Source organism: Stenella coeruleoalba, assembly GCF_951394435.1.
Source record: "Stenella coeruleoalba genome assembly, chromosome: 18".
In the NCBI taxonomy this organism is placed as follows: Eukaryota; Metazoa; Chordata; class Mammalia; order Artiodactyla; family Delphinidae; genus Stenella; species Stenella coeruleoalba.
Window position 1 is genome coordinate 21,847,211 of NC_137164.1, and position 22,664 is coordinate 21,869,874.

A 22,664-nucleotide genomic window follows, 5' to 3' on the forward strand; every position below is an offset into this window, starting at 1 on the left:
CCTGCTCACACCCTAATCTTGTCAAAGACCCCGCCTTTGAACCCCTGTTACAAAATCCTTTCATCGAATCATCTGGGGCTGAGACATTTTTCTGAGGCAGAAGCCCAGTGTGTCTTCCTTTGCCTGGCAAAGCAATAAAGCTATCTTCTTCTACTTCATCCAAACTCTGTCCCCAAGATTTGATTCAGCACCGGTGTACAGAGAGGTGGAGCTTTCGGTAACAATGGGGTTTGCAATGTCACAATAGCAAGATTTAAGTGAACACTGCACTATGGACTAATCTTTTCCACAATAGAGAGTAATTCAGAACTATACCTTTAGAATGTAAACACGTGAAATGCAGTCTTTCAAAAGACAAAGGGTAACTCCAAGTACTGGGTTCAAAGGAATTAATGACTTAATTGCACATAGCAGTGTGCATTTGATATTAATGTAAAAAAAATCCAGACCTTTTAGACTAAAAGGTGGTAACATGATAACAACATGGGGTTGTTCAAGTGCTTCTGCTTGTTTTTATGGACTTATATTTATGTATTGCTGGTCATAGAAATGTTGGCAACTGGAGAAAGGGGAGGGAGAGAGCGCGATGTTTCTCAAACGCAGGTTGCCGTAATTGCAGAGCTGCTCGTCATATCTCAGTGGGACTTGATGCAGCCTAACCAGGAATTTGAAGGTGATATGGCAGATAAAAGTGAAACACATTTCAAAAGGCTGTATTTTCTGTGTCTTATGTTATCCTGGAAAAGTTAAAACAATAACAACTTTCTTTTAAAAGAAATAATATACCCACTAACCCCCAACATCAAAACAGCCCAAAATAACAATACTAATTACTACCTGTTATTAGAAGTATCTGCTCTTACAGGGTTATCTCAATGACTCATTCTGTCAACGCTGGAAGACTTTATTTTTTATAAATTTATTTATTATTTATTTTTGGCTGAGTTGGTCTTCGTTGCACGCAGGCTTTCTCTAGTTGTGGAGAGCGGGGTTTACTCTTCATTGCGGTGTGCGGGCTTCTCATTGCGGTGGTTTCTCTTGTTGCGGAGGACAGGTTCTAGGCATGTGGGCTTCAGTAGTCGTGGCTCCCGGGCTCTAGAGAGCAGGCTCAGTAGTTGCGGCGCACGGGCTTAGTTACTCCACGGCGTGTGGGATCTTCGCGGACCAGGGCTCGAACCCGTGTTCCCTGCAGTGGCAGGCGGATTCTTAACCACTGCACCACCAAGCAAGTCCGGAAGACTTTATTACATGGTTTTCTTCTGCTTCAAACCCTATCATAGTTGGTATTTAGGCGGCAGGTATTTAGCTCAACACACCAGGGGGTGTTGGGCTGTTGTTTGGGGTAATTTAAAATTTTGACCTAAGGCAAGATTTTGAGCTATCTAGAGCATTTTCTTTCACACTAGCTCACAAACACATTTTGCCCTACTAAATTCTATTGCAGTTTCAGTTCATTAGGATACTTCCTATTTTCCGTTCAAAAACTGTTGAAAAAAGCATGTCAGAGTTGCATTTCAACAATGAATGGCGGCCATTAATCAGATGTATTTCTTGCAACAAAAGCTGTTGTAACATTAAAAAAGAAATTATTTTTGTAAAATACACAAATGGCCATAGTTATGTAAAAAAACCCCAGTCATTCATGTATTAATTCATGAGTAACATAAACCAAGTCCGGTCTTTTCAAGTGAATTTGATTTTTACTACCATGTCATTTTCAATATTTGTGAGCACCTACTTTGTACCTACTCCGGAACTCCACATTAAAAACACGTAGTCCTACCTTTTGGGTTTAGTGGGAGACACCACAGAAAAAGCAATATAGCAAAACTTTGATACAGGCTATACGGGGGTGTTGAGGGTGCGTTTCTATTCAGTAATAAAATGGTGATATTCCTAACCTCTTGGGGGACAGAATGAGGGGAAAAGTCTAGAGAAACCTAAAGTAACGTGTTGAATCGACAATTATGCCATTTATGTTTTAATAAGCTCAAAATAGGATTGTAGGTCTGGAAGTCTGTGAGTCTTACTGAAGCATAGGTCTAACCATAAACGTTCAGTTTCTCAACAACCTAAGTTGAAATAAAACCACATTTCTCCCTAGGGTTTTCTACTTTGTTGTTTTTTAATTCCTGGGCGAGAAGTACACTCTCGCCTAGCAGTAAACAATGCTTAGAGCTAGAATGTTTTGACGTGTAATGCCAGGGAAGCAACTTCCAGTAAACTGCCTCCCATCAAACCTAACATTCCTTCTGTAGCACCACGCTCAGATCCATGCAGGTTTTATTATTATTTTTTAAACTGGAATTGCAGATGGTTCTTTCTCTTTTCTAACCCTAAAGGGTAGTCTTCATTGATCATCGTGTTGCCACCATGACTAGGCCAGTTTGTCTTTTAAGTCAAACCTATGCATGCTACAGCCTGGACAATTAAACGAAATGCTATCCCTGCTGGAGATAAGCTCCACCTGTTGAGGTCAGTTATTTTACTAGGCCGGGCTACTGCTTCCCTCCAGGTAACGACGGATTGCAAGCGCTCCCTCTCCAGAGAAGAGCTCAGGCAGTTAACTGCAAACAGCTGCAATATCTGCCGGGCTGGCTAGCCCGTGGCCGTCGAAAGGCGAGGGGACCACATGGCAGCTGCAACTGCGCCGCACAAAAGGGAGCGTCTATCCCGAAGAGCCACCGGCCTTCCGCGGACCCTGCGGCTCCGAGCGCTGGGGCATCCTCCGAGGGGGCGAGGGCCGCGCGGGCCGGGGTCGAGCCCAGGTGCGGCGAGGAGGAGGAGGGCTCCTCCACGCGCCGAGGAAGAAAGCCTGACTCATGTCGTGGCGGCGGCGGACTCCTGGGAACTGAAACTCGTGATGCTGTTGCTGCGGAGAAAAGCCTCATTACCCATTCCGCAGGCGGGGGACACTACCCAGAGCACTTACACCCGAGACCCGGGCGCCGGCGGCCTCCTCGAGCCCCTCCCTGCGGCGCCCCCTCCCCTGCCGCGTGCCTGCGCGCGCGCGCCGGCCGCGTGTGAAAAAGGAGCGGACACACCTAACCTGCGCGCGCCCCGCACCCTGCCCCACCCCCATCAGGCCGACTCTCTCCGGCCGACCCGGTTTCGCTCCCCCGGCCGAAATTCCCCACCCCCCACCACCGCCGCCGCCGACGTCGTCGGCGCCTCCGCCAGCCTTCGGAAATTTCCGCCAGGAGACCCGGCGCTCGGCGAGGTTCGAAGACCCGCCGCCTCCTCCTCCGCCAGACCCGGCTTTATGTCTGCGGCGCCGGGGCGCATGCGCAGACGCCATCTTCCCTCCTTCTCCTCAGCCAGCCCCCTCCCCCCGCCACCGCCACCGCCTCCTCTGGCCGGCGGTCGCCCCTCCTCCTCCTGCGCTCGGGCGCTGGTCCCTCCTCTGCCGATGCCGCGAGAGACCCGGGGATACGGTGGAGCCGGAGAAAAGCACTAGTAACAACCACCACAGCCCCCTCTCCGCCCGCCGCCCTCCCTCGGCACCCACCCACTCACCCGCCCCGTTCGCCGACACCGACCAACCCCACCTCTCGTTCCTTTGAACGGCGTCGGCTGCAGTCGCTGCAGCAGCCCCTCTGGCCACCAACGCCGCCGAGAAAGGAGTCGCCGCCGCCGCCTGCGGCCCCCTCCCGCCCGGACCGCGGGAGCAGCGGGGTGCGGACGAACCGGCTGCAGAGGAAGAGGACTAGAGCGGCTCGCATCGTCGGCGCTAGCGCACGTCCCGCCGCCCTCCGGGGAGGCTCGGGCGCCGGCCCCTTCCTCCCCGAGGACGTGTGCCGAGCCGAGGCGCCTGCCCAGAGGGAGGAAAATGCTCGGGCTCCATGGCTGCCAGTGATGGAGAGGTCCCTGGGCTCCCGCTGCCACCGCCGCCGCCGCGCCCCGGCCGTGCTCCGCGAGGACCCGGCGTCTCTGCGCGCCCGCCCGCGCCCCGTTGCTGGGCTCACCGTACCCGGCGCCCCGCCGCCGCCCCGCTTCGAGCCTCGCCGCGCCGGCCTCAGCCGCGGCCAGCGTTTCCTCACGGAGCAGCCGCCTCGAGCCCAGGGGGTTTGAAAGGGTCCGCAGGGCGTGGGGGGAGGGCCGAGCGGGGCCGGCGGGGCCGGGAGGGGAGGTTTGAGCCACAGTGAGCTCAGGGTTCGCCGGCGGCGGCGGGGCTGGGGGTGGCGAGGGGAAGGCGACACTCGCTCGGCGCCGCCGCCTTCGTGCAGAGCGACCGGGAGGGTTTTGCAGCGGCCGCCGCCGCCGCGGCGGGAGGAGGGGTGGAGGTGGCTTCGGAGTTGTCCGGAGAAGGTGGGCATTTCTCGGCTTTCCCACCCCCTCCCCTAGCCTCCCCCCTCCCCTGGTCTTCCCCTCCCTCCTTCCCCGCACCCCACGTGAAGCGGAATATAAAGGGGGGTGTGAGGCTAGAGGGGAAAGTGAATGGCGAAGGACTGAAGGGGTCCCCCCTTCGGGTCCCTGGCTGTTCTGTTCACCCTCGTTCATCCTCCCTTCCCGAAGCTCGCCCTCGAAGGCAGAAGCGGCCAGCGCCTTCGGCTGAGAAGGAGGAGGAGGAGGAATCGCGCCGGGCGGAGCGTCAGGTCCCGTTTTCCTCCTCGGCGTCTTGCATACAAAGATTACGGTGCCGAAGGAAATTGCACTCGCCTCCTCCGCCCCCCGGTACCCAGCACAATGCACCAGCCGCCCGAGTCCACCGCCGCCGCGGCCGCGGCCTCGGCCGCTGCAGACATTAGTGCTAGGAAGATGGCGCACCCGGCAATGTTGCCTCGAAGGGGCAGTGGTGGTGGCAGCGCCTCTGCTCTCAGTGCAGCAGGTACCGGCGTTGGTAGTAGTGCCCCATCTTCCGAGGATTTTCCGCCTCCGTCGCTGCTCCAGCCGCCACCTCCTGCAGCATCTTCTCTGTCGGGACCACAGCCTCCGCCTCCACAAAGCCTGAACCTCCTTTCGCAGGCTCAGCTGCAGGCACAGCCTCTTGCGCCAGGCGGAACTCAAATGAAAAAGAAAAGTGGCTTCCAGATAACGAGCGTGACCCCGGCTCAGATCTCCGCTAGCATCAGCTCTAACAACAGCATCGCAGAGGACACCGAAAGCTACGATGATCTGGATGAATCTCACACAGAAGATCTGTCGTCTTCCGAGATCCTTGATGTGTCACTTTCCAGGGCTACCGACTTAGGGGAGCCTGAACGCAGCTCCTCAGAAGAAACTCTCAATAACTTCCAGGAAGCCGAGACACCTGGGGCAGTCTCTCCCAACCAGCCCCCCCTTCCTCAGCCTCATTTGCCTCACCTTCCACAACAGAATGTTGTAATCAATGGGAATGCTCATCCCCACTCCCTCCATCACCACCCTCACATTCATCATGGGCACCACCTCCATCACGGGCACCACCATCCATCCCATGCCAGTGTGGCCAGTACACCCATTCCGGGAGGGCCGCCCGCAAGCCCAGTATCCAGAAAACTGTCTACAACTGGAAGCTCTGACACTGTTATGCCAGTTGCACCAACTTCTGCCGTATCATCGAGTGGCTCACCTGCATCTGTAATGACTAGTATCCGTGCTCCGAGTACAAGCGGCAGTATAGGTATAAATTCTGTTACAGGTACTAATACGATGAATAATGTTAACATTACGGCTGTGGGCGGTTTTAATCCTAACGTGACCAGCAGCATGCTTGCTAATGCTAATTTAAGTGCGAGCAACGTTCCCAGTGCTGCCGGTGTGAGCGTTGGGCCTGGAGTGAGCTGCGGTGTTAACGTGACTGTCTTGAGCGGCCTGGGCAACGGTACGATTTCGTCCTCCGTTCTCATTAACAGCACTGCCAGTGCAGCTGCAGGGATGACTGTAGGATCAGTTTCAAGTCAGCAGCAACAGCCAACAGTTAACACGTCCAGGTTCAGAGTTGTGAAGTTAGATTCGAGTTCTGAGCCCTTCAAAAAAGGTAGATGGACTTGCACCGAGTTCTATGAGAAAGAAAACGCTGCCCCCACCGCCGAAGGGGTGGTGATAAATAAAGCAGTGGAAAGCGTAAAACAAAACCCGACAGAAGTGACTTCTGAGAGGGAGAGCACGAGCGGGAGCTCAGTGAGCAGCAGTGTCAGCACGCTGAGCCACTACACGGAGAGTGTGGGAAGCGGAGAGATGGGGGCCCCAGCTGCCGTGGTGCAGCAGCCGCCCGCTCTTCCAGGTGTCGCCCTCCCGCAGATGGACTTCAGTAGCGCTGCTCCGGCGGGCATTTCAGCAGTTAGTATGCCACAGAGTATTTCTCAGTCACAGATCTCGCAAGCGCAGTTGCAGTCTCAAGAACTGAGCTATCAGCAGAAGCAGGGTCTTCAACCAGTACCTCTGCAAGCCGCTCTCAGTGCTGCAGCTGGTATCCAGCCATCACCTGTGAGCGTGGTGGGTGTAACTTCAGCTCTAGGTCAGCAGCCTTCCGTTTCCAGCCTGGCTCAGCCCCAACTGCCGTATTCTCAGGCGGCCCCTCCGGCGCAAGCACCCCTGCCAGGCACATCACCCCAGCAGTTACACTATGGACAGCAGCCGTCGGTGGCCCCGAGCCATGGCCCGTCAGTGACTCCGAATCCTGCTTCCGAGTATGTTCAGCAGCAGCCGATTCTGCAAACGGCAGTGTCCTCTGGACAGCCCACTTCTGCGGGGGTGGGAGCAGGAACCTCGGGGATTCCTGTGGCTCAGCCACAGGGCATCCAGCTGCCAGTGCAGCCCGCAGCAGTCCAGGCGCAGCCCGCCGGGGCAGCTGGCCAACCCGCTGGCCAGGCGCAGACGGCAGTATCTGCTGTACCTCCTGGCAGTCAAATTGCAAATATTGGTCAACAGACAAACCTACCTACGGCAGCGCAGCAGCCCTCTGCCCAAGTCACACCTTCAGTTATCCCGCAAGGTGCTCCTCCGTCTTCACAGGTAGTTCCACCCGCTCAGGCTGCGATTCTTCATCAGGGAGTTCAAGCTAGTGCTTCAAGCCTTCCTCAACAGTTGGTCATTGCACCCCAGAGTACCTTGTTAACTGTGCCTCCCCAGCCGCAAGGAGTAGAGTCAGTAGCTCCAGGAGTTGTTTCGCAGCAGTTGCCTGCAGTCAGTCCTTTGCCCTCTGCTAGCAGTATTTCTGTTACGAATCAGGTTAGTTCAGCTGGGCCTTCTGGAATGCCTTCTGTCCCAACAAACTTGGTTCCATCACAGAATATAGCACAAGCCCCTGCCACTCAAAATGGTAATTTGGTTCAAAGTGTTAGTCAGCCTCCCTTGATGGCAGCACCTAATATAAATTTGCCTTTGGCGCAGCAGATACCAAGTTCTACTCAGTTCTCTGCACAATCATTAGCTCAGGCAATTGGAAGCCAAATTGAAGATGCCAGGCGCCCAGCGGAACCCTCCTTAGTTGGCTTACCTCAGACTATCAGTGGTGACAGTGGGGGCATGTCGGCAGTTTCCGATGGGAGTAGCAGCAGCCTAGGAGCCTCTGCTTCTCTTTTCCCGTTGAAGGTGCTACCGCTGACGACTCCCCTGGTGGATGGCGAGGATGAGAGGTAAGGTCATGCCATGTTTCTGCAGACACTCAGCAGATGCAGAGTCAATTTATTTTAGTAGCTATGTATATGCACAAGATCAGTCTAAAGCGTTATATATTTCTTCCTTTTTGTATGTGAAACTGCATTTTTCTGGTAAGTTTTCTAGAGCAAGAGTGTGATGGAGTGGTCTCAAACTAGTTGGCCAGGAAGTGGTGTAAGTATTGTGTAAACACTATTTGACAGGATAGTTTTTGAGCATTAAGAATAGGTTTGGGAGCACCAAGTGGTTTTGTTATTTATAAAATGGTTTTTAGAGTTACTAGTTTTTGCTGACCCATCTAATAGTTAATCTGTTCTTTTGAGTTCCTAAAATCATTATGATCATCTCTTGGGGACGGGAGGGGAGGTTGTGGTTCCCACATTTGTTTCTCCTTTACTGGACAGGACAACCCTTTAAAGTTCTACTGTGTTTGCTCTTAGTCTGTGAAAGATAACGTTAGCTGCTTTTCCTCATCAGATATTACAGGAAAGATGACCTAAGCTGGGTTATACAGGTTGCCCTCAAACTAATTGCCCAACTTTTGTGTACTTATCTAATGGTCGTTTCATTGGAACAGTAAAGGAATGGGAATCTTAAAAAGTGTTTCGTGGGGTAGGAGGCCACACACTCTTAAAAATAACCGGATTTATCGTTGATAGTAGTATGCTGTGCATTTTTCCTTTTGCATAGTAGATCAAGGTGGTAGCCATTTTAAAGGGTAAAGAAACAAAGTCTTGGAGGGTTGAATTTATAGAGACATGAAACCGACTTTGCGCTCCTACAGTCTACCCCACCTGTTCTCCTCTTCTCTTACCAAAAAAATACATAAAGCCTAAAGTACATTATTAAACCAGCGTTTTCTTAATTGGATTGGAAATAATGTGATAATCATGTTTATTGAATCCAATTGTGTCTTTGAAGCTGGCTAGCTAGAAAAGTTGTGAAATCTCATGCTACTACATGGCTTTAAACTAAGTTGATTTTTAAAGGAATGTTCTTTTCACAAATTTGCCAGTCTGACTAACCTTGATCAAAATAATATAGGAGTTATGACAAAGGCTATTCATTTTCACTGTGGAACTTTGAATAAGCTTGAAAGATACTTAATTATTTTAGTATTAGTTGGAGATTTTTGAGATTGAACTTTTATCAAACCAGTTGGAACATTTACATTCAAAATGTATATCTGTGGTTTTCCCTTTGGAAATATTGAGCATATTTCAAAAGAATTGCAGTTTTAGAAAAACAAAGGCCTAATGTTTCAGTGAGGTTTTCATGTTTTTTGTTTTTTTTTTTAGTTACTTAGAAGATATAAGGTAAAGGCATGATTAATTGAAATAATTTAAAGTCTTGTCTTTCAAGATTTTTATTACTTTTCTAAGTCATAATTAAAATCTCGTTACCTAGCCGAATGTATTCAGTATCATGTGTGCAAAACTGTACATTAAAAGATAGACCTCTTCTAGGAGGTGGTTTCTTTAAGAGTCCTATTATAATTATTGTTAAACCTTTAAATGTATCAAATCATGCTAATACTTATCTGTAATTTTAAAGAATTATTTACCCCAAATATTAATAAGTTCTAAATTTAAAGGGTGTGATCTGAGTAAAGCCCACGGGTCCATTATGTGGTTGCTAAATTTAGAGAAATAAAAGATGGGTCAGATACACAAATGCAAACCACATATTTTTGAATTCAGACCTGCCATGATTTTTGCCAATTACTGTTTGTGGTCTCCTGGCATGACTCTCTCCTTTTTTGTTTTCCTCCTGGTGGTGGGGCATGATAGAGCTTTCCACAACATGCTGTTCCAGATGATTAAAGTCAGGAGACTTTACAGCTCGGTTTTTAACTGTAGAGATAGAGTCCCCGTTTAAGATATTACTACAAAATTAATTTTTCCATATAGTAACTGAGAGGAACATTAACGAGGGGCAAATTATGTAGGAAGCTTTGAAATTAAAGGGACAAAAACAGATACTGAGACATATGATTAAATATTGGTATAAAGTAACTGGAGTTGACTGTACCTGTTTTGAGTGAGCTACATATTTGAGCCTTTGTTAACATCAAAGTCAAGTCGTCAAGACCAGAAAATTTTTTTTCAGAGGTATCCTTTAAATTCTGAGAAATCAAAATGACCCCTAAAATACCTGTAAAGGTCAGATAGGGTAAATTTGTATATTATTTTCTTTGTGCTTTCTTGCAGATTATTTCTTTTACGACTGTAGTTCGGAAAAAGAAATGTTTCATTTAAATTGGTTCTTGGAAGGGAATTTGAGAATATCTGCAAGAGAAAAAAGTGATAATGAGTTTCTATTTATTTTTTTAAAGTGTTTTTTACTTTTTCTTCCCATGTTAGTTTCTGTGTCACTTGTGTCTTCTGGGCTTGGTCACCTATTAGTCTCCCATAGGAGAAAAGAGTACATTGTAATTTCAGTATTACGACTTAGGAAACACGTTAACAATAAAACTTTTGGATGGTAGGACAAATGAAGATTCGTTGTTCTTTAGTCATCTTTTGAAATATATTCTAACACTTTAAATTTTAAAATATTTCTAACACATGTGGAAAATGCTTCCAGTTGGCTACTGGTAGAGACTATGAAGATCAGAAACATGGATCAGGCATTAAGATTATGTATCTAGATTTTTAAAAATCATTCTCATTAAAAAGTTCTTAATGTCTCACGTTAACCTTTAATGTGAACTTATTTTTACAACACAGGGAAGACACAGGTATTTTACACTGATGTATAGTCTAGTGTTTTGTGATTGTTAGTACAGCCTCTTCTGTGAAATTAATTGGTCAAACTTCTATTCCTCCTTCAAGGCTCAGCTCAGATGTTCCCTCTGAAGCAGTCTCTTCACCCAGGGAATGTTGTTTCCTTAGCCCTTTTTAGTGTTCCTCTAGTCAAGGCATTGCACACATTCAGTCTGAATTATGTTTACCCATTTTCCCCACAAGACTGTGAGTTCCTCAAGGGCAAGAGCTAAATCTTTTTTGAACCGATTAATGAGCAGACCTTTCTCTGCTTTTTCTATCATGATTTATATTTGTATTCTCTCTCACCTTAAGCACAGCTGTTCAGGTTGTAGGATCATATAGTTAAATGCAACAAAGTGAAAAGAAATGAATGAAAATACTTGCTTTTTCTACCTCTTTTGCCTTTTCATACCTTGAGGTGAATTGATGTCTGTCTTTTAAATGCAGTGACTGTTGTAGAGTTGGCCCTCATATTTACTAAAGAGGAATGAGTTTTCTTATCAAGTAGGAATAATACTCATTTTGCCTACTTCTTAGGATGGTAGCATCAGATAAAATACTTTAACTGTAAAATACTAAATTATAAGTTTTAATTTTTATTTAGGTTATACCTGCACCGTTTAAAGAGCCAAATAGTTTACATGGTTATCAAAACAAACAGAAGCTTCCTGCCTGCTTCATTTCCCAGAAGCAATCACTTTCACCTCTTTTAGATGATGACTGTGATATTTACCTCCTAGTCTCTAACTGCTTGTGTTGCTACTAGATGTGCAACATAGCCAGGTGGTTAGGAGCATGGACCCTGGAAGTAGACTGCTTAGGTCTGATCCATCCTCTATTGTTTACTAGCTGCTTAACCTCGCTGTGCCTCAGTTTGCTCATTTTAAAAAGTGAGGAAAATAGTACCTACCTCATAGGGTTGTTATAAGAATTCAATGCATTTGCAAAGCCCTTAGAACTGTTTCTAACTCATATGCCCTATATATGTGTGTGTGTTAAATAAAATACTCCTTACTTTTTTTTTTTAAATACATTTCCTTCTTTCTTTATTTTTGGCTACATGGGGTCTTTGTTGCTGTGCGCGGGCTTTCCATAGTCGGGGTGCTCGGGCTTCTCATCGCCGTGGCTTCTCTTGTTGCGGAGCCGGGCTTTAGGCGCGCGGGCTCAGTAGTTGTGGCACACGGGCTTAGTTGCTCCGTGGCATGTGGGATCTTTCCGGACCAGGGCTCAAACCCGTGTCCCCCGCATTGGCAGGTGGATTCTTAGCCACTGCGCCACCAGGGAAGTCCATCCTTGCTTTTGTTTTTGGCTTTATTAACTTTGTGGGTAGAAAATGAAGATTAACTTTGTCATGACCTACTCAGTTGGTCCTCCTTCCTCCTGGTCCCTCCTTCTCTTAATAGTTACGATTGCATCACTATTGATTATTCAGTGTTCTTGTAAAATATGATTACTTTTCCTATCCTGTCTAATGTCCTGTACTTGCCTCCCTCCTCCCACCCCAGCCATCTAGTATGTGTGGTACACTTATATATATATATTTCTTACACTATTTAGCATTTAGAAATGTTAGCAGGTTCCCCCACCCCAAGGTTTCATCTGTCATCATCTGTTTCCTCCAAGTTGCCTTTCTCCCCATTTTTGTATGTTTTGGGCTTAACCTTTTATGATAGAGCCTTTCTTCAGATGTCTGGCAATTCTAGGTCCTCTGCTTGTACTTAAGTGTAGGAGACTAAAGAGCTGATAAGAAGTTCTCAATGTGACTTGCTGACTGTTAGCTTTACCATAGGGTGATTTGGCTGGAATTCATTGTCTCCACCCACCTGGCCCCCCCTTAATTTTCTCTGTAGTAATCACTGATTCATCATTTCATCAAATGTCCCTTGAGATGTTCAGACATATCAGGTACTGTTATCAATTTTATCTTCCTGAGGAAGTCTCTCTGATATTTCTCTGAGCTTCATTCTGGACTGATTGCCTTTTAGACTTGGTATGCAACTATTAATATTTGTGGGATTCCTTTCACTGTCTTCTGTGGTTGGATCTCCATTTTCCAGTGACTCATGTCATTATTCATTCTTGGCTCACTTGATGTTTTAAAATGGCTTTAGCTTACCCTGTTACTTGTTTGATTCTTCGGTTAGGTAAAGAATACTGGATTGGAAATTGTATTATTTTATAATTTTGCTCCATGGCTTTCTAGCTTCCACTTTGCTTTTGAGAAGTTTGAAGCCATTCAGATTCCTTATATATATTACATGTGACCTGTGTGTATGTGTTTTGTTTTTTCTTTTTTTCCCCTACACTCTTGTTTATTCTCTCTTTCCATCCCTTCTCTCTTTCTTTTAAATCTCGGAAAGCTTTTAAAATTGTATCTGTTTTTAGTGTTCTGAAATTTTATGATGATGGGTTCTTATGTGGGTTTTGTTTCATTCAGGGTGCTGAGTACTGGTGTCCCCTTTCAGTCTGGAAACATCTTTTAATTCTGAGACTTTTTCTTGAATGAGGTTGTTGATTATTTCTTTCCAATTTCTTTTTTCTTTCTCAAACTCCTTTTATTGGGATAATGGACCTTCTTGACCAGTCTTCTAATTTTCGCACATTTTCTTTCGTATTTGCCATCTCTTTTTCTTTTTGCTTTACTTCTGTTGAGTTTCCATCTATTATCATGTATTTGATTTCCAAGAGCTTTTGTCTTTGGTCCTTTTAAATAATATCTGTCCTGTTCTAGTAACAATAGTACTTTCTCTTAGCTGTCTGATCCCTGTGTGATCTGTGTCCTCCAGTTTTAGCTTTCTTAGTTTTTATTTGTTCGGTCTTTATCTTTTGTGCTGTAGCCTTTCCTTAGATGGTGGTTGTGTGTGAGAGTAGGGGAGTAAAATGCTGATTCAAAATTCTGAGAGTCTCGTTAGCTTTGCTTTATGGTCACCTGGTGGAGCATCCCTGTATATGTCTCTTCACTCAGTCAGCTTGTTTTCAGTATGTTCTCCTGCATACTTTTGTGCCTCATTTCCTCAGTCCTGGGATCTTGTGTTTTATATTCACCAGACAATATATTTTCAGTTTTTTGTTGGGGCTGGGGAGGGGCCGTTGGGATTTGTAGGGCTGGTGGCTTCTTAAACAGACTTTTAAACAATCTTCCTTATTTTAAGCACTCTCTCTCTCCCACATCCCACTTCAGATGTATGTGGTAACTGCCAATTCCTGAGTCTTTTGGGGATTTTACAGTTTAAATTGGGTTTGTTCTTGGCTTTCCCCACTGTTTGCTAAAGATTTGATTTCCTAGTGTTTGCTAAATAAGTCATTTGTCACTCAACCATCTGCTTTCCAGCTTCCAAATTTTTGTTGCTATTGTCTTTTCTACCCGTTCTCTCAGTTTTTGTGGGTTTATGGCTTTATATCTTAAGAAATTCCTTTTCTGTCATTTCAGTGGGGCTTTTAGGAAAGGAGTGTAAAATAGATGTGCATTTAACATTACACATCTATTTCAGTTGTAGAATATTGCACTGTTAAATGTAAAGAATATTACTAATTTTAACAATTCATGCTCCAAGATTTGATCTATAACTAGTACGTAAATTTTGAGTGGAATTGCTTGGCTTATATTCAGCAGAAATAATAATGGCATATAACTTGGTAGTTCAATTCACAGAAGTGATTAAGAATGTTAGGATTAGATTCAGTTAATATTTGTTGTCACATTTAACCACTCAACATCCTTGTGAATTAAGTTTTTTTCTAATTTACTGGTGAATAGACTGAAGCTTACTTAGTTTATTAGAGAAGCCAAGTAAGCTGTGTCAGGTTATATACGTAACAGTAAAGTTGTATACATAACAGTAAACAGTAGGCTTAAAAGCCATTTTTCCAATTCAAAATCTGGCACTGTTTCTACTACTCATAAAGCCAACAGAGAGGTAAGGGTGATGCCCATAAGTAATAACAGAGTGGCCGAAAACCCGAAAAAGGGCAGGCTTTATTGACTTGTGTATTAGTACAAATAATGGGATTGTCATAGAACATACCAACATTTACGTAAGAGCCCTTGGTGAGAAAAAAGTGGGTAAAGTCGTAAGAGTGGTGTACCTGGAATACAGTAGACAGACATGTTAAATGAATTAATTTTAACATTTTTGGGGGAAGTTGTATGAAAATTATCTCTTCAGGAAAACCATTTTAATTTTCTAATAATTTAAATTCTGTCTTTGTAACGTTGACTTCAGAATTGCAAAACATGTAGATTTTATTTCTTATTTAGAAAGTTCAATTTAAAAATATGAAACTGCAGAGCATGCCCTGTGTGACAATATCAGAACCCTGGTTGGTTTTTGCTGTGTCACCGTGTCGTTAGGTTTTAATATCATGGTAAGAATATGCTTTAATGGCTTATTAAAATAAATTACATGAGGGAAAAAAATGATAAAGGATGTTTACATTATTTGAAAAGAATGATCTATAATGTTTTGGATTCCAGGTTGACTTTTTTCCTAGTGTCACATATATTCAAATGTCCCACTCTCCCCAACCCTTCACTTCTTCCTTACTAGTCAGCTTGACCTGAAAATCTTACTTGACCTTTCAGTCTCAATAGGTCTAGTTGATCTTTGTTTTCCTTCCTTGAAACACCCACTCTCTTTTGCTTTCAGTGATATCCTGCTTAGTTCCTTCCCACCTTTCTGGCCACTCCTTTTCATTCTCCTTCAGTTCAGCTCCTCTATCAGACTCTCAACATTGGAGTTTGTTTGGATTTGAGTCCTCTTCCCACCTACTGCCTTTTCCCTTTTCCCTAGGTGATCTGCTGTTCTGTGGTCTGTATGCTCTCAACTCCTGAATGCACATCATAGCCCACACTTCCCTTCTTAGCTCTAGACTGCTACGGTCTTCTGCCTTCCTGTTATCTCTGCTTATATTCTCACAGCCTCTCAGTCTCAACAGATCATAAGCTTAACCTCTTCATTACGTACCCTGTCAAATTTCTCTTTTAGTCGTGCTCATTTTAATAAATATTTCTTACTCTAGTTCTTCACTTAAGAAACCTGAGTCGTTCTTGATAGCTTCCTTTCCCCCACCCTCTGCATTCTGACCATTACATTCTAAATATATCTTGAATTTATCTTTTCTTTCCCCATCTGTGTTGCCACCACTCTAGTCTAAGGTAACATAGTCGGCTCTTAAAGCCCTGCAGTAGCTTCCTCACCAACTTCCTGCATACACTCTTGCCTTTCTCTGATTTTATGTCTTGTAGTCAGAGTGATGTTCTTAAAACGGAAGGCTGTTCAGGTCTCTCACTTGCCCCCAAACCCCTGAAGCCTTCCCATTTCTTGTAAGGTAATTACATTTTGCTTTTGCTCACTTCTGGCCTCACATGCCACTTTCCCCCTCCCTTTCTGTGTCCCAGCTGCTTCCTTTCGATTCCTCGGGTTGCCATCCTTTCTTGCTCTCTCCTCCAGGCTTTGGCGTGCGCTGTGTCACCTTCCCTCCATTCCTCCTTAAGCCTCACTGTCACTTTGAGAGGCCTTCTGTGACATACCAACCTAAACTTAGATTCTTTGTTAATACTGTTTAAGATCACCTTGTTCTTTTATAGTGCCAGTACAGTTTGTATTGCATAATTAGTTTTTGTTTTGGGGGATTATCTGTTTGATGATTTTAAGCTTCATGAACAGAGATGTTTGGTTTGCTACTATATATCCAAAGTATATTTCAGTGCCTTACAGTAGGTACTCAGTAAAAATCTGCTTAATGGATAACTGAAGAAAAAATTTTTTAATATTGGCATAAGTTCAGCTTCTTTTTAAAAACACTATTATGATATATTTGAAAGTTAAATAAGTTCTTTATAGATCATGTGTTATCACTATTTTCTCCTTTAATAGAGATGATTGAGAATTGATTACTTTTTTGCTGTATTTTGAGCAAAAAAGCAATGCTTAGTTGCTGCTTTTAACAAGCATTGTATGTTTATTTTGTATTTACATATGTTTATGACAGTAGAAGTTCTCCAACTTGAATAAAACAAACAAAAAACCCCACTTATTTCTAAATTAGAATGTCAGTATTCTTATCGCCTTTTGACTGGTTCAGCTGTTTAGCATAAATGATTCTCAAATATCTAAGTATTACCTTGGAAGTTCTTTGCAGTTTCAGCTGTTTAAAATATAAGCATTTAACTGGTGAAATGCCACTTGTTTGTATTAAAGGAGTTTTCTTTGTTAGACAGTGTAGTAAGCATTGAGTTAATTACTTGATCTGACTGATCTGTTTTACTTATGGTCGTTGTAGTGACAACAAGTGATTGTTACTAAACTAGTAAGTTATGGATTCTATGAAGGGAAAAGAACCATGGAAGAGATTTGGCAGTGATGAGAATTAGCAATCATTTTAATTGATTATATATGGGTATTAAATGGGAGTAAAAAGTATTAAGATATGAGGCCTTTACTTTTAAGGTTGGGGTAATTAAAAACAGAAGGGAAAATATAGAATCTGATGTTGTAGTGGGGTGATCATCAGAGGCTAGTTCTGAGAGTCTTTAAATGTTGTCATATTCTTTTCGTGGACATACCAGTGTTAAACCTTGTTTGGCTTAAAACCATATTTGTGTTGACTGGGGAGAAGATCGATTGTGGCTTGATCTTGTTAAAGAATTAACTTTAGGTCATGGTGAATGGTATTGCCTTTTCTCGTTCACTGAGCCATAGGGTAAAGGGTGCTCTTGAGCTTCATGGGGATGAGACAGATGAGATAGCATCTTATTTTCCCAGGCATCCCAGATTATTTTTGTAATATCAGGTCACTACTTAAGTTGAGGAACTCTTGACACTCTGTGTACATGCCTGAGTATTCCTTTTTTGAGTAAATTGTAGATGGATGGATTGATTATAAAATTACTCATTGTTGATAAGATTTCATTCTCTCCCAGCTCACCTAGTTATCTAATTTCTTTGGTTATCAGGGTTAGTGTATATTTATATGGTAACAAACAGCATACTGACTAGTTAGGAACATATAAACGTACAATTGAAATACTATCTAGCATTAATTTTTTGCTAACACATGGCTGTGATAAATTTCTAGTGGTGATAGTGATAAAACCTGCCTCTTGTATGATTGGGGGGGTTAAACAAAACTCTGAAATAGATTATATACTCTTGAGTCATAGCAGTCCTAAATTTTTTTTTTTTTTTTCAGGACTTTTTTTTTTTGGCTGTGTTGGGTCTTCGTTGTTGCTTGCAGACTTTCTCTAGTTGCAGCGAGCAGGGGCTACTCTTCATTGTCGTGCGCGGGCTTTTCATTGCGGTGGCTTCTCTTGCTGCGGAGCACGGGCTCTAGGCGTGCGGGCTTCAGTAGTTGTGGCACTCAGGTTCAGTAGTTGTGGCTCGTGGGCTCTAGAGCACAGTCTCAGTAGTTGTGGTGCACGGGCTTAGTTGCTCCACGGCATGTGGGATCTTCCCAGACCAGAGCTTGAACCCGTGTCCCCTGCATTGGCAGGCGGATTCTTAACCACTGAGCCAACAGGGACGCCCATGTCCTAAAATGGACAGGATGCTTTTGTTCCATTTTCACAGAGGAAGAAACTGAGTCTTGGGTTCATTTATTCCGTCACTAATTAAATATTGAGCTCCTACCATGTGTCGTATGCTGTTTTTAGCTTTTCATGGACAGACTACAACAATTTAGTAATAATAGTAGTAGTAACAGTTGTAGTAGGAGTAGTTGAAAATTATGGTACTCGTTATATGCTTGTTCTAAGCACTTTGCATATATCAACTTGTTTAATTCTCAGAACAACCTTATGAGGTGTAAGTACCATTATTATCCGCATTTTGCAGGTAAAGAAATTGAGGGATAGAATGATTAACTTATTCAAGGTCACATAGCTAGTAAGTGGGAGCTGGGATTTAAATCCAGTCAGTCTGGGTCTAGATTTTGTGCTCTTAATGACTTCTGTGCTCTGCCGTCTCTGTAGGATATGATCAAAACCAAGGTGTTCTGACTGTTGTTTCCTACACTGGAAGGCACTGGGAGCTGCAGATATTTAACTCATTATATCCTCAGATACTCTTGTTTTGATCTTGGAAGTTCGGGTAGGGACGCTCCTCTTGTTCTTGTACTCCAGAATGTAAGCTCCTTGCGAGTAAGGATGTTACCCATCTGTTTTTACCTCTGTATTTCCACTGCATGCAGTATAACCTGATTCATGGTATGTTCTGAAATATTTGTTGAATAAGTGAGTGCAGACGTGTGGCAAAAACCTACCCCACAATCATCTGGGAAAGGGATATAATTATTGCCAAATACTTTGCCATCCTGTTACCATTATTGCATAGCAGTTTTGATAGGAGTAAGGTTCAGTTCTTCTCGGATATGTTACTGTACCTATTACATTAAGTTCTCTGTCTCCCCCTCACTGGCCTATCAGATGGATATATTTATTGAGTAGGTACTAGGTGTAAATCATTATATCTAGTAATGGTGTGGGCACAGATGGAATCTAACATGGTTCTTGTTCTCAAGCAGTGTATGCTGCATATACATGGGGAAATTATAAGAGCTAAATAACGCTTTTAAACAACACGAAATCAATGAATCAGAAATTTTGAGCTGGAAATCTAGATCCCATTCAACTTTTGGTTTATAGGTAGAGGAACAAGTTCAGAGAGGCTACGTGAATTCCTGACATAGTGCTACAAAACGTTTCTTAGACTGTACCTGGAACGCTAGCCTCCAAAATGACACAGGAAATTGCATTCAGAGTTCACAGATGGGATAGAATTGACCTTTGGTAGGTTAGGAAAGCAGTGTTGTTTGAACTGACTTTTCAGAAGTCTTGAGTTGAAGGAGAAAGTTTGAGGCAGGAGAGGGTTAATAAAAATGGGAGGAAATAAGGAGAACAGTCTGGGCATAATTAAGGCAACAGTTGGGCTTAATGGAGTAAGTTAAGGAGGTGAAAGGAAGTGACTGAAGATTAAATTGGGGAGTGATTTTGCCCTCAACACTTGCTAACTAACTGATGTTCAGGGAAAATTAGTATCAAAGGAATCCGTAATCTGGATTGGAGTGGGGGTATGCTTGGAACAGGGAGGAGAACTTAGGAAATTATGTTTTTCTGTTATTTGTTAATGAATGAAAGAAATTAGGGGGACAGTGATTTCCATTGTAAAATGATTCAGTACAGGAACGCTTTGGTTAGCAAAATTTCTCAGTTTATAAAAATACTGTATTCACCTTCCTACCTGCTCTTCCTTTGAAGCAATGTTTTGTTTCTCTTGTGTTGAAAAAGAAAAAAAATAACCTAATTTCCCAGGAAAGCTATTATTTATAGCTGCAATTTTAAAGGTCTGAGGATAAGTGGTTATAACCTTCAGGTAGGATTTTTGGCAATTTAATCTTTTCATAGGGTTTATCTGTGTCTATAATCCAAAGCAGATGTGTCCCCAAAATATTTGGTAGTGAATAGAAATGCAGGTGAAGGTGAACTAAGTGTTTAGGATTGGTTCTTTACTTTAGTGATCTACCTGCTTTCTTTTCATACTAACGAGGTTCCATTGCCAGTCTCTTCCAGGCATTGGAAAGAGGTGGAATTCTTTCTTCCTATCTCCTGAGCACTCCTAGGTCTCTACCAAAAGGAAATGGTAGAGATTTATTTAAATGAGAAAAGCATTAATGCTATCATTGACAATAAATGTGAGTAATTTGATTATTTTACTGACATTTAAAGTGCCACAAAACTTACTCTTTTATATTTTGGTGCATTGTTTCATTTTGCTTGCCATTTAAAAAATTCGAGAATACATACATGTATGTGTGGGTACACATACAAAGGAATGTAATTTTTTAAAGGGATGTTTTGAAAATATCCTTAGATTACAGAATCTCCTGGGTATTTGAAAGGATGTAATTTATTGACTGTGTATATGCATAGCACTCTTTATATCCTTAAGGAGAGCCTACATTGAATTTAAGAATAAGTGTATGTGTATATATACGTATACATATACATGAAAGGAAAAGCTAACAGGTAACAGATCCAATTTATATGACTCTTCTGTTTCTGGTCCTTTGTGTCAAGTTTTCTCACTCATTTATAAGTTATTGTATCTTAGAGTATTTATATCTATCTTTGTAAGCTTCTTGAAACATTTTAGGGAATGACTTGGGATAGAAAGCCAATAAATGGGAAAAGTATGGCAAGGTAGAATATGGTGTGTCATGAGAGATCTAATAAAGCAGTATTGGGAGACAGAAGGTAACGATCACATGCTTTTGAGGAGGTGACATTTGAGAGAAGTTTGATAGCCATGGGGATTAGTAAGTCACTTCAGTGGAGAAAACATACCAAAAAGGTTCAAGGTACGAGGAGTATTTATAGAAGAGAACACAGGACATAATCTAAGTTGGTAAGAGATAGTGTCTGTATACAGGAATGTAGAAGGCAAGGCTAACTTTGAAAAGCCTTAATTAAAGGCAGGATTGCGAAGTTTGGACTTAATTGGACTTGGAATGGAGAATGCTTCTTGTTTTTGTAGAGTGGCCTGATCCGTGCTGTGTTTTAGGAAAGTGCTGACCCTACTTTGGATGTCTAGTTGCTCCCTTCCTTAATGGGGTGTGAGAAGTTCGGTGATTCCTTTTCTGTCACTGGTGGAAATAGAGGCACATTTTCTTTGTGGTTGTAATCTGAGGTAGTGGTTCGAACCAGTGACCCTGGCCTCATTAAGAAAGCTAAGAAGGTAAGGACGCGGTCCACACATGGTAACACTCCGCTTATCCAGAGTGGATAACCTAATCCTTTAGACACAGCTCTGGCTTCCAAAACTGCTTGAAATTGCCGTCACAAAGGAAAGCTATGTTTTGTTTTGTTTTTTTCCCTTACTGTTTTTGCATAGCATTTCTGGTCCTTTTTAGACTTTTTTTTCAAGTCTTATATTTTACTAGCTTTATCATTTTAAAGCAGATGAGGGGAGGAGAAGGGAAAAAAAAGGGGATTCTGAGGCATGTAAGGTGACATTGGGAAAGTAGCAGTTTATAGCCTGACAGCAAGGTAGGAGTTAGAAATTTTAAGAAAACCCCAAAGAAATTTGATACGGTATTGAATGTTCACCAGTTGAAAGATTATGTTTTGTATATTATTTTAAGGAAGCATGAACACGAATGCATTCCCAATGGTGTTAACTACTGAGCTATGGATAAGTATAAAGAGACAGTATTTTTAGTTGTCTGCCTCCATTGTATCATTTAACCATCAACAAATTAATATGCTGCTCCATGTTGCTTTTTTCCTATTCTAAAGTAAGGGCAAGTGTTTCATGTTTTCCTAGCTTTCAGGCTGGTAAGATTATTCTGTATGAAATTCATAATGTCTTATAAATAAATGTTAGACCTTTACAGATAGAAATTAGAGAGAATATTTCCAGTAGTAAAATTAAAAGTCCCTAATAGATGCTAAGATTGAAGTAATTATTATTAATGATTTGTAGTTTTAGTGAAATTACTGATGAATAAGTGACATATAGTTACCTGTTCTGTATGAGGTATTGTATAGATACCTACTTATTAGTTATTTTGCTATAATATTATCCCCCCTGAGTTTTTCCTTTGAAATATCTTTATTACGTTTTTCAACACAGTAAATCAAATAATTGTATCTAGGAAAGCTGATTTCTCATTTCAGATGTTTTTAATCTCTTTTTTTAGAAATGGATAACCCAAACCACTTACTCTCTTTCATAAGGAAGTTTTTGTTTATGCTTAATATAGTTTTGTTTGCTTGGTTGTGACCTTTTAGACAGTTTTGTTTTGGTATTTTCAACAATGACAAGGATTCTCTTTCTATTGAGGGACATACTCTCATGTTTTAAAAATTACTTTTGAAAGATGGTATTCAGTGAAACTTATATTAGCCAATTTATTTTGGAAGAAATGCTGCTTTGTAGTTACCGTTTTTGCTTGGTTTTTGTTTCTTCAAGTGTATTGTTTTGGGTGCAGCGTGGTGAGGCGAATTGAGTGAATGCCTGGTTTTGGCTATAGTGCTGTCCACTGATCATGTGCTAATGAGCCATCACATGTCTGGGTCGTTCCTTCTCTTCCTGTTTTAAAAGGCTTGATCACTGTACAGTTTGTCTTAACTTCTCTTTCAGAGTCAAGCATGGTGCCGTGTCTTGTCTTTGGTGGAGGTTCCATAATATCACAGAATTTTGAAATAAGGGATTGGACTGATTCCTAAGCTGTTCTTTATCTTCATTGTGTTATTCTCCTCTTTGGGGATCTACCAAACATTATTTGCCAGTTATTCTCTGATATGACATCAGGATTTAT

At 42.8% G+C, this 22,664-nt stretch overlaps 1 protein-coding gene across 4 annotated transcripts in view; it reads left to right on the top strand.

The window, feature by feature from the left end:
• Positions 1-4,686: 4,686 nt before the first annotated feature.
• TSC22D1 (TSC22 domain family member 1) overlaps positions 4,687-22,664 on the top strand; it is a gene marked incomplete at its 5' end in the record, with an annotated part of 135,336 nt that continues 117,358 nt past the window's right edge. For all 4 annotated transcript variants that reach the window (XR_013824798.1, XM_079902677.1, XM_079902678.1 and 1 more), the window contains one exon: positions 4,687-7,559. Coding sequence is in view for 3 of the 4 variants with exons in the window: in XM_079902677.1 (XP_079758803.1) it covers positions 4,687-7,559 (2,873 nt within the window). The remainder of the gene's footprint in view (positions 7,560-22,664) is intronic.